Raw genomic sequence first — 15,391 nt, forward strand, 5'->3', positions numbered from 1 at the left:
TCTGGGGAAATGAAATTCCAACAAATTTATTTTTTTAAATGAGCTGTATTTTCTAAAGTCATTTTTATTTCTCTGTTTTCATACAGTATTGAAAACAAACGCAGCACATTCACATTTTCCCGAAGAATTGTAAGGATGATCTCTACAGGGATAACGTTGAAAAGCCTGAAGCTCAATTAATTCATGTCAAAAACTCTCAAAAGGAGTAAAAGGCTTGATCTGAATGGTCTAGAACATGTACTGTAATTTAATAGAGAAGATGGTCGTCTTAATATTAATGATTTAAAAGAACTTCCCAGTTCATGCGAAGAATATAGTCCAAGAATAAATCAAATTTTCTGAACGCATTTTATGCTACGTAAGTGTATACTTTGCGATCCTCAGGTGTTCGTGCCAAATATTCTCTCTCAATAAGTCCTTCAATACGTTTTTTAATAACAACTGGACTTGGTAAGAATCGAGCCTTCAGCTGCTGGGTTACCTAAAACAAAATAAAACCCAACAATGTAAGATCACAGTGCAAGTAAGACCTTGAAGTACCCTAATAGAACACAACAACCAGAAAAATGAATTAAGACAGAGATGGTGACAGCTATGAAGCATACAAAGCAGCCTGCAGACTTCTGACAGTCCTTCCACTTGCTTGCTCATGTTGGGGTACGATTCAAAGCTCTACAGAGGCATAGTCACAACCTGAGAATGCTCCCAATTTCACAGCTCTAAGGGAGTTCAGGAGTGCAAAATGTGTAATGTGCTGGAGCTGTGTGAGCTTTGCAGAGAAAAGCAGCAGGACTGTTTCTCTCTGCTAAGAGCTCCAATCTCTCAAACCTGGACTCAACAGTCAGTAATGAGATCAAAGCCAAAAATAATGTTAAGCACACTGGTTGGCTTTTCAAGCAATTTAACATCATAACAGCACTAAAAGTAGGAAGGAGAATTAGATGCACTCATGAGTACATCCTGAAGTCAAGGGTAAGGATTTAGGTGTGTCTTCAGATAGACATGGAGAAAAGAAAGGATGGGTTAAACACAGCATCTCTCTCAAAAGCCTTTCAGAATCATATTAGTAAGAGCTGTGTAACTTTAATGAGCTAATAGCAAAACTCTGTACAAGCATACCTCTGCTACTAGCACATTGTGTTGCATCTTCTTTCTAGATTTCATTATCCGAACTATAGCAGCTTCTATCTCATGTTTTCTGTCATCATCTACTTTCTGCCTTGTTTCTTTCCTTTCTGGATCAGATTCTCCTTGTTTGGCAGCAACTTAAAGAAAACAGAGAATGGAAATTATGTTAGCAAAATTAAAATGTATTTCGTTGTGTGTTAGCTTCACTATTTATTTCATCTAGACATCAAGTTATATTTTCCTGAGTTTTGACATTCTCAAAGTTGATTTTTTTTTTTTTTAAATGAAAAGCAGCCACAAGAACATATTAACACTTTCTGGCATATTTTGATAGCAACTGACAAGATAAACTGTTATTTAATTACTACTATGTTAAAATTTGAACAGTACTCAAAACTGCTCACAGGCACAAGCACCAGCACTTCTATAAGATAATGAAGTGGTTATTATACACTCAGCTTCCCTTAGTTGTTAAACTCAAATCATTGTCCAAAACCATTATAAGCTACCTGGTACTTGAAAATGGCTGTTGTATAATGGGCTAAAAACATCACTCATTTCACTGCAGTACAGCAACTTACGAGGCAATTTTCCTATTTATGAATCAATCAGTAGCATATTTTTCATTTAATTATTTAATTTGAATTTTATTTTTCTTTCAGTATTTCCTGTAAGAGATAATTACAAATTTTGTAAAGTAAAAGGCTTAACTGACTTCCACACTTTTCTTGGCATTTGAATTTTCATTTTGATGCAACTAATCATCAAAAAAAATTCTCTCCTTTCATTTCTATGGACATCAATCCTGCAAAAGACAATTTGAAGTTTTGGGGCTGCAAGAGAGTAGCATATAAGCTGACTTACCCGTCTGAATCTTGACTCTGTGTAGTTTAGATGTGAACTGATCATTCACTGTGAATATATGACCATTTTCTATTTCTTTTGATTTGGGCTCTTTTGTGAGAACACGCTGTGTTGGTTTGCCACATGCCAGGGACTGTAGGGCTCTAACCAGTTCTCTTTCAGGGATATCAGTTTCTTGTTGAATTTCCTAAAGAACAATACTTTAGTTAGTTTATGGCTATGGCAGAAGTATCATGTGCTGCAAACAACATCAGGGATTGCTTAATAAAGTAATTCTGTGACAGTTGAAAGGTCAGAACTCATTCAGCAGCAAGGTCTCAGTGGGTACTGTGCAAAATGATCCTGGGTCAGCACTCAGTGCATTCTATCAAATGAACAGTCATGAATAGCCAGCTGTTTAACCCTCTGCAATTTCTGAGAGGGCTGAAAGGGTTTGTTAACTGGTTCCAGGTTTGTTGGACAGGGTGAAACCAAACCTTCTGACTAACTCAGTGATGGAAAACATCCATGATGTTCATGCCCATTCCTGAGCAAGAGCTGCACAAATGCTTTTGCATTCAGCCACACTGCTAAAAACGTGATCTTTACAAATGAAGCAAACAATGCCTGGTTTCACTGTAGCATATAAATACTCTGCATTCATCATACCTTCCTTTTGAATAACTCTATTTACAGCCCAAATGCCTTTGGCTAGCCTTCTCTAGGTGAAATACAAAAAGAGCCCATTATAGTGCAGCAAACATATGAACTTTGAAGAAGACTGTTTGTAAAACATATACATAGCCTGGTATATACCTCTGTCAGTGCTCTGAAGAGTCAGCTGAGAGATGGATGATAGGAAAGTCAACAGTGGTCATGAGCTAGTAAGTTACACTGGATGTGGTATGATATCTTAATGTGCTCTAGGAGAAGGCCAACTAGGCTGCTCTCTCAGACCTAAGGTGCTTACTGAGCTCCTGTTCAGTAAAAGTTCATTTTTCCTCATCTCTTTTCTTCCTATTTCTAGCCTGAGAAAACTGCAGACACTTCTGATTTCACATTCCCATTCAGACTCTTGAGGGACTTGTTACAGCTAAAGAGAAAAAACAAACCCTGTAGACATGCAGCTGTCCACAAGAGGTATCCCTTCCTCAGCTTCCCCAACTTTGGTTTCAAGGGCAGCATGAAGCCCTTACACTGTCCCCATAAATTCCTGATTCTCATGGCACACAAGTCCATGTGATGACCTTAGTTTAAAAACAGCAGTAACAACTCCAAGTGATCAAAATGCTAAGATCTGTAAAGACTATAAACAACTTGTTAAAAGTTCTGTAAAGATTGACCAGAAAAATCAAACTAAATTCTATCAAATGATGTTATTTTTTAGCATACCCAAGTTCTTCCTTAAATAAATCCAGAAAAAACAGCCACTTCTCTGTCATCAGGCACCACTGACAGCATACAGTAAAAATTATTTGGATGTACTGGCTCTGACTCAGACTTTTATCACAACTTTACTGTACCTCACACACAGCACCTCACTACCAGCTCTCTGTGATGCCAAGGCTCAGACAAAACAGGCATTATTTTTCAACTTGACCCAACACTACACACAGAGTGTTGACTTCATGTGAAATTGACTGAAGCTGTTTTTGACATAAGGTCGAGTTAACTGGAATGAGGTAAAAAGAATAAAATCGCAAAGTCCAAAATTAAAAAAATTCAGGATATTTGGTACCTCTTGCTTATAGATGATTTGGAAATACTAAAATGTTCCTAGGATAATGCATTCAGAAAAACTTCCATCATTTGAACTAAGTTGTGAATATCCACATATTTTAACTATGTCCTAGTATCAAAATGTTTCTTCCCAAGCTGCTCATAGAAAGTTACTATTTCTTCCTTTGCTGCTATATCTAAAACATCACCTTCACATTTTTTTCCAGATCCAGCACAAAGTAGTACTAAAAAAAAAAAAATCCCAGAAAGCTATAATCCTTTACATGGTCACAACAAAAAGTCTTATTGAAATTGATTGATCAGCATAAAATTTAACAAACTAAGGGAAGGTGCCAGATTTTAGAGCCTTCAAGGCCACAAACCAAACCCAGCTTATTTATGATGTAATACCGGTTATGTGCAGGCTCCCAAACTTTGATTTTTGATCAACAATTAAAATTAATCCTTTGAAAAGTACATCAGTTCTACAAGGCCATATATATATTCTGCTTTTATTAAAAAGTGAAGCAAGTAGCCAAAAGGGAATTTTAGGGGGTTTCACACTACCCATCCTAATATAAACCAGTGTGTATTTGCTATTGTACTTCACTCTGCAGCTGAGCCATGAACACACTCGAATCATTTCACTTTTAGAATTTATAAGCCAGCATTAAAGTAAGGACCACAAAGAATTGCTCAGAAGGAGCCAAAATTTTGAGCTGAATTAAAAAAAAATGCAGTTATGAATGTAAATGGGGATAACAGATGTTCCTGTGCTCTCTTTCCCTCAGTCTGTAGCATAACTTTGAGAAATGTGTACTTCTTTCCCATCTCCAAAAATGCCTTATTTTAAAGGCCACATTAGACTTGTGCACAGGAGCAGCACTGATTACACAATCTCAGTGTTAATGTATTATCAAGTGAGAGCTCTAGCTGGGGGCTACAAAAGAGATCACTCCAGGTATAGAATTCTTTTGGTTCTGTGAAAGAAAATAGATTATTAGAAGGGAAATGTGCAGAAAAATCTGAAGGAAAAGAATGTTGTCATTTTGTTGACATAACAAAAAGTATTTTTAGTTTTATTTACAGACTGCAACTTGTGTAACTTCCAAAGCAGATATCAGCAAGAGAGGGAACAGGTAATCTAGTTCACAGTTCTAATGTCTCATTTTTGTGGAATTATTCCACAAATTAATTTATACTATGGTCACATTTTCATTTCTTGTTTGTTAAACATAAAGAACCACTCTTCTTTCTGATGTCATTACAAAAAGTGAGCATTTCACCTTTTAAAATACTGAGCTGTAATGTAAATCAATTGAAGAATGTGTTCAGATTTATATAAGACCTGATTGGAAAAAAAGAATTAGTAGAATAAATGAGCATTCTTTGAAGGCCTGCATGAAAATTCTTCCTCTTCCACTTCAGTAGCATTAACCTACATCTATATGGCCAATAGCTATTTTGCATATACAAATAAAATTTGTACAAATAAAATGCTGTACAGGAATACAATAAATGTATAAATTTTTTGGTGAAGAAATTTTTCTATGCAACAATCTTTTTAGTTTCCATAGTATTTTATGGATAAATTTTGCATTATCAGGATCCCATTTTTTCCTCAATCACATGGCTGTTAGGATTATTATGAGGATCTTATCAAGTTTGCAATTAATAATCACACTGAATGCAAAATAAAACAGCAAAGTCTGTTCAGCTGTGAATGCAACTTCAGATGAATCTGTTGAGCTGTGAATCTGCAGAAACACTTGTGTATCAGACAGTTTTAGGATACACAAGCACACACAAGTCAGCTCACATGCTCTGCTGCACTGAAAGCACTCATCTGACACAACAGAGAAGGAATGGTGCCCAGCACTCAGCAGTTAATCAGGGTATCCAATAATCAATGAACAAAGATAAAATTCATTCTCCTCTGAAGTGTTCATAAGATTTCCTGGCTGGAGTTAAAGACAACTCCCACACACTTCACCAAAGAAACCAAACAACACAAATATGCCTCCTTAGTGTTTTAGTTCAAGTGGGACACGAAGTAAGAGCTTAAGAACTCCCAAATCAGACTAAACATACAACCTAAAAGCAGATGGACATATCATCTGGTCTCAGTAAAATAAAGTAAAATTTAGAGCATGTATTAAAAACTGCATTTTTCACTGCTCTCCCAAGTGTTATTCATATATGGGTAAGGCTCTGCTACTCATTAAGCCTGCAATTTGGTGGAATAAGGCAACTACCAGCCCAATTTAGAAATCAGCTTCAAGGAAAAAAAATGAGCTCTTAAGTCCTCCTCCTTGTTTTCATCCCTCAAATATTCTGCAAAGTACTCAAAGATGCAATGCTTCTGAAATGGATTTCACAACACACAGGACTTTGTGTTCTAAAATAACATTTTAAATTATCAGTCGTTTATTAAGAGTCTCTTATCAAATCCTTCCTTCCTTAATCACTACTGAGACCATTTCAAAGAAACATTCTTTATTAAAAGGCTAGGAAAGTATGCCAAATAGTCTGAAAACAATCCAAACAAAAAAGCAAACGATTACTATGCACAGCACAGTCAAAAGCAGATGAGAAAACCTGGAAATCAACTGTTTCAATCTGCACCCATACTGCTTTTCAAGGCTGCCAATGGTCTCTCAAACAGAAGATAATGTTCAAAACACAACTATCAATTTATATTAACAATATAATGCTCACACTACAAAGCACATGATCTTCCTCCTCTCCTAAAGCCTTCTTCATCATCATCATCTTTTAGATGACATTTCAGTCTTTCCCAGCAACACCCCTCTAATTTCCCTGTTAAGAATATATCCAGACCTTTCTTCACTGTCCTTTCTGGCTGATTAACTCAGAAAAGGGCTGAAAGTTCTTTGATACATCCTCCAGCTCAGTCCAGCCTGCCAATTTTACTTTGGTTTGTATCCTGGCTTCTTGAATACCTTTCTCCACCCTTTGGCCTCTATATCCAGTTTCTCAAAGACAAAATGAGGCAGTGGAGCCACCTGCTGCATTTCAACTTCAGCTTTTCTACAGCCCAGTGGCCTAGAACAACCACACTCACAATTCTCAAACACTTCTGAAACCTTCTGCTCCCAAATAATTTCCTCAAACTGCATCCCAGGTGCATTGCTAACAATCTGCTTCCTGTGTTAGTTGGCCTGATCCATACTCAAATAGACTGAAAGGCACCTGATCTTCAAATGCCTAACTCAAGAGGACAAGAAAGTGCCCAAACCAGTTATTTAGAATCAGGTAAGAAACCCACAGCACTTACCTCAAACGTGTATTTTTCTCTGTTGTTGAATAGCATTAATATTGTCATCTGGAAAGTGGAGACTTGCAATATGTGCTTCCGTGTATTTGAGCCAGTTACTTGGGCACCTCCTACACCGACTTCTGAGCCATCTTCCTGTTTTAAAATTCCAAAACTACTGTTAGGTTATTCTTCACTGAAAAATGCTTTGTCCTGATAAGACGAAAGTTTCATGATGAAAAATTTCTCTAGATCAGCTTACAGAAGTGACAGAAAAGCAAACATCTGGGAGCATGACCAGGATGCTCCTCCAGCAGCTGCCTTACAATGCCAGGGAGATTGAGCCTGGAGGCACTTACAGGAGGTCCCATGGTCCAGCCAACAAACACTGACCATTGCTAAGGATGGAGACTTCACCACCTCTGAGGCCCCTGTTCCATTATGTGTCCACCCTCCAAGTTTTTCTTAAGCTTTTCTTTAAAGTTATCAACATATTTATCCTACAGTAACACAATTTCAACATCCTCACAAGTGCATGTTATTAATACTCGTTCTAAGAATTTTGCTTTCATTTTGAATTGCCTCCTACATTCCCAAGCATCATGCCATTACTAGTTCTAGCTTGGCATTTTAGTACTGGTGTAATCACTACAAAATTCCTTTCTTGTACACAGACAAGTTAAGCATTGTACTCCTATAAACTCTGCTCAAGTCTTGTTTTTGAAAAGATGTTGTCTACATTGCACTCTGCATATGAAAAGGAGGCTAAACTTGGCTTTGCAAAAGTAACTAACAAGTTTCACTTTTCATCGACAGTCAAAAAAATGCAAACCATTCAAACAACTGAGGTCACTTCAAGATCACATTTATTACTTTTTACAAGTAAAAGATGATGCTGAGTGATGCATTCAAAATAGATTCAGAGGGAAATAAAGAGTCAATGCAAAACTGCTGCAAAAAAGAATGAGACTATAAGGCTGATGGAAGGCATCTTTTTCTTATTCTTACATTCTCAATTGGTTTGCTTTTACTTTACAAAATTCTGAAGTTACAAACAATATGCATTAGCTTACTTTTAAAAAAAGATACAATATTTATATAATCTTGATTCTCTACCTTTTTAACAGGCCCATAGAAAGTGGCATTGAGATCTGCAGAACCCATGTGATGCTGGAGTGTCAGCTGTCGCCCACTGTGTTTGGCTAAATAAAATCTGTAACAGAATTGAGATGAAAACAATATAGCTCACATTTTGTATTGAAGAGGAAATACATTTAAAAAGTTACATAACCTTTTGGAGCTATTGAGGATATTGTTAAAATGTTTATACTTCTTGCTTTTTCAAAGCATTAATTTTTGTCAGAATTCTATTTAAAATCTCCCAAAACCTCAAGCACCATCATTCAATTCTCTAATTTTTACATGAGCTGAAGAAGAGCAGTTTGCCAGCACATCCTTAACAGTAAAGCTGTAAAAAAACCCCAAAACTGTACAGGTAGGAAAAAAAAAAAATCTATACAAGTAAGTTTAGAAAGTTTCTTCTCAAAAACTCTACCTAAAAATCTGTAGTAATACATACCTTCTAAATATTTCAAAAGCATGTCTGGGAGCTGGAGGGATGTTGCACTTTGGTGTGGCTGATTGGGTAGGCCAGTAACCTGTTGTGAGGACACGCACTGTGAGATCAACACCTCCTAGTGAGACCTAAAAGTAATTGGAAGAAAACATACACTATTTAAAAACAAGACCATGTTTCACCACTTTGTCTGTATCAGTGTAAAATACTTAGAATTTTGCCTAACTACAAAAGAAATAGACATATCTGTAAACATGCTTTTTTGCAAAACCAGACAAATACATTGATTCATCACTATCAGAGTAGATGCTACAGCAAAAATTCTCTACATTATTCCCCTCTGGCATTTAAGAGCATACAGAATTGAACAAAATGAATTCTTAACTAAGAACTAAATGTCTGTGATCATAAACAGAACTTGCAATACGTGCAACAAATCTTTGTAAATAGGTTTTTTGATGACATGCAATAAAGCTGGGTTGCATGAGATGTGTCAGTTTCAAAATAACTCATTCTGAATGTACTCTCTGGAAGTAGAGTGGAAATACTGACTATCTGATGTTGAACCATGGGGAGGCTTATCTGTGGACTGCAATGTTACTCACTTTTGCACAGCCCCTTTCCCTAAGGACACCCACGACTCTGAATATTCAGCACTGGTGAGGAAACATTCCCCAGCTCAAGTGCTGATCTATAAAGATGTGTTGGCAGATGATAAAGGTCTGGCTACCAGTGATGCATAATCCTTACTAGGTATCCCAACTAAGCTGAGCATTATTAAGCTTAAAACTGATTACTTTCAGCTTTAGGAGGTAGAATCAATACCTTCAAAGAGCACACATTATGGAAAACCCCAAGCATACAATATTCAACTTATATAAATCCACTACACAGAAATAGAGCATATTACGTTTTAGAAGGTCAAAAACTGCCACCTGAACTTTCACTATTCAATAGCAGAGTAGCATTCCCATGCAGTACAGAACAGTTTTTGTATTGTGTGTACTGAATGCCTGCATGCACCAACCAGCTTGTGCCCAGAAAACTTCTAAAAACCTAAAAATGCTTCAACGGTTTTCTTCCTCCAGCCAAGTGGGAAAAGGCCGTCAGTGCAGACAGAGGGATCCAGATAAATACATTTTCTGTAACTGAAGCATTTGAACTGAGATGGCAACAATTTCCCATATTTTTTTGGTCTTTGCCAGACCAAAACACAGCACTAATTTAGAATGCCCCCCATCATACATTATAAAGAGCACTAAGCAGTTTGCAACACAAAAAAGTTTTGCAAGCACTTTATTTTACGAGATGTCTTTTTGGCATAAAAATGGCAGGAAGTAGTGGAAAGTGCCCAGAAGTGATCCAGTCTTTACAGAACTGAAAGAAATGTTCCAGCATCACAGTTACAGAAACTTCTCCATCTATTAGCCTGGACTTTCCCTGCTGCTGAGCTTTCCACTTTGAAAGCAAAAATCATCTACACAGACCTTGGTACTGCCTCTGTCTCTGAACAGAGGATCCAGAAGGATTATTTAGAGAAAAACATATGCCTGACTCCTCTAGGAGGCACTGTACACATTCAAGGTACCCAAACTGTTTAAAAAGGAGCAGAATGAACTATTTCACATAAGACACAGTATCATCAGCATTTTAACAGTAACAAAATCCCCCAAATCTTCCTGTATTTCCTAAATAGTATTTCTGGAAATTTCATTCAAAGGTCAGTATTAGGCTGACCAAAAGGAAACCATCACATGAACTGCTGGTGTCATGAAGTGTAAAAAGATGAAAAATACAGCCTAACAGAACATCTGTTAACATTTTAAATTCATCTTAGCTGTAAATAGCTAAAAAGAAGATAGAGATATCATTTATTAACTCACATATTTTAAGACTGTCATGTAAAGTACATGACATTTAGCACAATCCCCTCTTCCCCTACACGTCCAAGCCCACCATGCTACTGAAAGAATGGGAATGCTCCAACAAATCTTTACTGAAATTTATATTTCAAGCATTGCAGAAGCAAAACATGACTAGCCTCTAAAGCTGAGAAACCAAACAAACCAGTAGTAAAGCTGCCTGTCCACAAACACCTTTATCCACTTCCTCTCCATCCTTTTCTGAATCCACTTAGAGAACATGCTGTTCTGCTACTCATGAGTCACAGAATTCTGAGGAGGAGGATTTCAGCCAACTGCTTCAAGACAACAAAGATTTCGTATCACCTTGCACAACCAGGAACATTGGACAGAGGATATCCATGAAAATATTCCTGGCATTCAGACTTCTGAAACTGATTCAAACAGGTTGGATGTACAGACCCTACCTACCTTCACACAGAGAACTGCTTGGCTGTTTATGATACACTATTAAGTGCTACTGAGTATCAGTACAGAAAAACAGTGTTTTAGAGCAAGTAAACTGGTATCTCAAAAATAATGACATCTCCCTAAAATATTCTAGGGAGCTGCTCTTACAAGAAGGTGCAATTTTTCTAATTAAACAACTAAATCCATATTTGACAATTTGCAAGAAATTTTGAAAAACTAAATTTTGACAATTGCAATAAAATGGCAGTTTTGCTTTTAGCAAAGGCATTAGCTGTGTCAGGAAACTCAACATGAGATGGCGTGCTTTGCAAACACCTGCAGCATGCAGTATTTTTCTTGCTCTTAGCAGCAGATACACATCACAACCGGTGATTTGCAGAATGGGACGGCTTTGGTGGGAAGCACACAAGGGAGCTGGCAGCCAGCCCCTGGAGTGTGGCACAGCTGGGTGGGGCGGGCACAGCGCTCCCCCTGGCGGTGCTGCCCGGCACAGCCCTTGGGGCACACGGATTCTGTGGAACGAAACTGGCACTCCTCGAGCTCCCAACCGACTCTGGCACTTCAGGAAATGCTAATACAGACTATAAGAGAAGACACACAGATGAGCACACAGACCCCAGCACTTACCCCTGTTGCCTGAAGATGTTGCCTGAACTCATCCATCGTTGTGTTTGAGATGCTCATGTCCCTGAACATTCCTTCCAGTTTCGATGTGAATTGACATCCACATTCAGTCTAAAAACACAAAATAATTTGTTGTACCAGCACTATGAAAACAAAGCTTCTGATAGGCAAACTGCAAAACTAAAGTTAGTTTATAAATCCCCAAAATTACATTCCTGTATCTTGGTTACTGGAATTTCCATTAGCATTAAAAAAAACTTTCCTATCTTATATATAAAGACCTAACCCTACACAGTTTTAATTTGCTTTCCTTCTCATTTCTCCATTATTGTATTTTTGTCTTAGATTTCTATATAATATTAAAAAACCAGTGAAATCTTATCAAATCAAAACATTCACTTTCACCTGCTTTTAGCACAATTCTGTAAAGGGAAACGAACCCTATTTATATCACAAGGAAACTCCTGTTGTCCTAGGAAAGTTTTATTTTGAAGGCTGATTGCAGATTACCCAGCAAGATTCTACGCCTTGTGAGAATCAGGAACATCTGCACACACACAGATGTGCACACACAGGACTGTGTGCCCATTTCTGACACATACTGTGAATACATGGGAAAGGAAGTGTGTTAGCTTCAACAACCTGACCACTCTGCAGTTCTGTAAGAAAAGATGGCACTTCATCTTGCAAATATGTGTATGCCCTGTGCCTTCTGAATCACCAGCTAAAAGTGGTGGCAAGGTAACTGAGAAGGGATTAATACTGACAAATTTGGAGAAATCTGATACAAAAAGGCTTTGCTCACTGATAGAATATGAAGGTCAAAAATAAGGATCAGTGCAGTTTCATTTTAGGATTGCTCTGCTTCAGAAGTGCTCTCATCATTTATCATGTCACTTGAGAAGAAGCTGCAATAGAACTACATTTAAAGTCTGTTCAACTTTAGGCTTTACCTTCTTCTCCATCACTTGGTCTATTTAATCAGTATTTAACCAGCTAAGGAAAATGTGTTTCTAGAGACTGATACAAAGATTTTGTTTTTCAAACACTTAATGAAAAAGAAATTGAGCATTATCATCAGTCTGCTGATGGATGCAATTAAAAAACAACACAATTGGCAATAACACAATTGTACCATGAGTAACAGAAAAATCTAGGAAAAAATTGCAGTCTTCAAATTCAGTCACTGCAGTTGTCCTGTTATTTAAAAACTTAGAAAAAAATTTGTTATCTAGATTGCACTCTCATCACAGGGGCTTTTCAGTACTTCCTTCTCTTTATTTCCATGAAAATATTTGAAAAGCCTTTTGTATTTTCTGCTGGGGCTTTCAAAATCAACACTGTATTTAACAGCGATCAAGATTAACATTATCTATACATCTCATGTAAAAACAGAAGAAACCATATTTATGAAAAACAAAAAAGAAAAGCCCCTAAAAAGTATGCAAGTACTGTCTTACCTTCAATTTGGAGATCATATTTTTCTCAGAGTCATCTGAAACACTCTTATTTGTGAGAAGTCTTCTTGCCAAGTGCTGCTTGTAATAGCGTTCAAAAACATCTTTCTCTTGCATAAACCTGAATAAAACCATTGCTTTATCCAATATAGTTTCTACTTCTTGTTCTGTTAGCTGTAAAAGAAATAATTTGCTGGTTTTAATCTTTCACCACAAGTGTCTTACACAACCTAAGTACTTAAAGTAATTCACAGCAGCAGATGGTCTAACAGTAGCCAACAAAACCGGTCCAACAATGACTGACAGCCGGAAGAACAGTAACTCCATAAAGTGGAGTAAGAAAGAGATCTAAAATGAAGGGAAAGGCAAGAGCAAGGGAGAGGGGAAACAATGAATGGTTAGAATGCCTTGATAAATACAGTAAAAGTTCCTGGATAAGTTTAAAAAAGCATGAGGGAAATCAGTATTATGAGTAGAAAAGTCAGTTTGGAATGAAAGCTTTTAACTGTTAAGACGTGTTTTGCAAAGCCTGTCTAGTGCCACACAAATAAAACTATTATTTATTTTATAAAAAAACCCCAAAATTTACTATTTAATTCCCAAAGCATAAGTTGTATGATCTAACAATAAGGTTTATTTAGAGTAACTGAAGCCTCAGAAAAATCATCCAATCCAGTTCTGGGTTCTGTACCTCAAAATTTAATGGAAGAAGTTAAGACTGAAGGCAACAGATGTACTTAGAACTAGAAGACAGATATGGTAATAGTTCTCTGGTATGTAAAAACAGTAAAAAGCAGCAAAGACAAACCCTTTTCTCTAATCAAATTAATTTTCAAAAGAAATTAAGAGATAATGAGAATAGCTGCCAAACTAAACTATAAATATACTTAAGGAAATTACATGCAAGGTTTTAAAAGAAGGGAGCTACAGAATCTACCACAACCTAATTGTTTTTTGAGGCAGTATTTGCTATAAGTAGTTCAGGTATGCTGCTTCAGAGGTAGGTAACAAGCCACACAGATCTCCTGTCACCTGATTTTTCTGTAAGTTTAGATCTAAAGTGTTTTGAGTGTTATGAGCTCAGATGTATTACACCAGTTTGAAGGTAAAATTGTAATTTCTTTTAATATAAAAATAATTCTTAGAAAAGTAGCTTAGTTAAATTCCATCCAAGTTTACAGGGCAAAAAGGATGATATTTTGAGTTGATTTATACTTACTCCCTTGACTCCCTTTTTCAGCTTATCATCAATAAATAATGAGAGGTACTCTGGAGACCTGGAGTTGAGGTTGAGGAAGTACTCAAAGTCACCCGCAATCGTCTGCTTGAAGAGCCGATCGTTATTGAAAGACTCTTGAAGGAAGCGATCAAACCTACTCTTCAAGTCCAGTAAACCCTTTCAAAAATGAAAAGAAAAACCCATTTTCACTGATGTGAAGTTGTAAGCTGGGGAACAATAATAATAGATGAGGCCATACAGAAGACAAGATCTACAGTCAGAGGTTCTGCAATGCTCTCTGTTCAGAGTTCTTAAAAGTATCTGAAATTTCATTTCCATTCTTAGATTTCTATTGCTGCCATGAATCTCGTATAGAAGCAATTTTCACATAAACTAGATAAAATATTGGTGTCAAACACTAGTGCAGTTTGTTGCAATACACTTCTCAGACTAAGAAAGCTTTTTAAACAGCCTGCTTAAACAGATTGATTTCCTGTATTTTTGAATCAGCAACTTAAGGGAGGTAGGTATTTGTTGAACTCATTAAGCCTTTTCTATTTCAAAAAACATGAGCAAAGTCAGTATCATAAACACAGCATATGGGAAAGCTGAGGCTAAGCACCCATTAAGTGCATTCCAAGAGCTCCTGAACAAGTCTGAGGAGAAAACACACTGCAACAGGACTAAACTTGTCAGCATTTGTGTTTCCCTCTAATTTAATCCAGGGACATGTTCTGCATCATTCAGTCATGTGTTTCTTGCTGATCATTAGGAGTCACTGGGAGCATGTGAAATTTAGATACAAGATTCAGTGAACTGAATCACTTCCTCTGAACTAAACCACAGGACCCTCAGTATCATTTTTAGAGTTTGCTCCATCTTCACCCAAGGTTAAAGCAACTGATATAGAAGGGAGAAGCATCTTAAAATCACCTGGGCACCTTTCTAAGTATATATGATACATACAGATTTTAACTGAGAAAGCATTTGGCAGGCAGGGGGAGAAAATTTCACTTGAGAGTTAGATTTGTCACGGACAACCACTGCCTGCAAGAACTCTACAAGTTAGATGATATTTACGTCTTCAGGTTCTTAAAAAATTATTTATATGTGGTTACTTAAAGAAGCCATTCAAGAATTACTCAAAGAAGTAGTAATGTTTCTTAGGAACTCACCATCTCACTTAAAGGAATGATCTTTAGACAGGCTAATTAA

General features: G+C 36.9%; 1 protein-coding gene across 1 annotated transcript in view; it reads right to left on the reverse strand.

Moving 5' to 3' along the window:
- CUL3 (cullin 3) overlaps positions 1–15,391 on the reverse strand; it is a 52,232-nt gene continuing 36,841 nt past the window's right edge. The window contains exons 8-16 of the mRNA XM_056498761.1: positions 14,177–14,353; positions 12,961–13,131; positions 11,504–11,611; positions 8,547–8,671; positions 8,084–8,180; positions 6,989–7,123; positions 1,993–2,179; positions 1,120–1,265; positions 1–481 (exon numbers count right to left, since the gene is read on the reverse strand). Of these exons, the coding sequence (XP_056354736.1) occupies positions 350–481; positions 1,120–1,265; positions 1,993–2,179; positions 6,989–7,123; positions 8,084–8,180; positions 8,547–8,671; positions 11,504–11,611; positions 12,961–13,131; positions 14,177–14,353 (1,278 nt within the window). The 3' untranslated portion in view covers positions 1–349. The remainder of the gene's footprint in view (positions 482–1,119; positions 1,266–1,992; positions 2,180–6,988; positions 7,124–8,083; positions 8,181–8,546; positions 8,672–11,503; positions 11,612–12,960; positions 13,132–14,176; positions 14,354–15,391) is intronic.

Source organism: Oenanthe melanoleuca, chromosome 9 (genome assembly GCF_029582105.1).
Source record: "Oenanthe melanoleuca isolate GR-GAL-2019-014 chromosome 9, OMel1.0, whole genome shotgun sequence".
In the NCBI taxonomy this organism is placed as follows: domain Eukaryota; kingdom Metazoa; phylum Chordata; class Aves; order Passeriformes; family Muscicapidae; genus Oenanthe; species Oenanthe melanoleuca.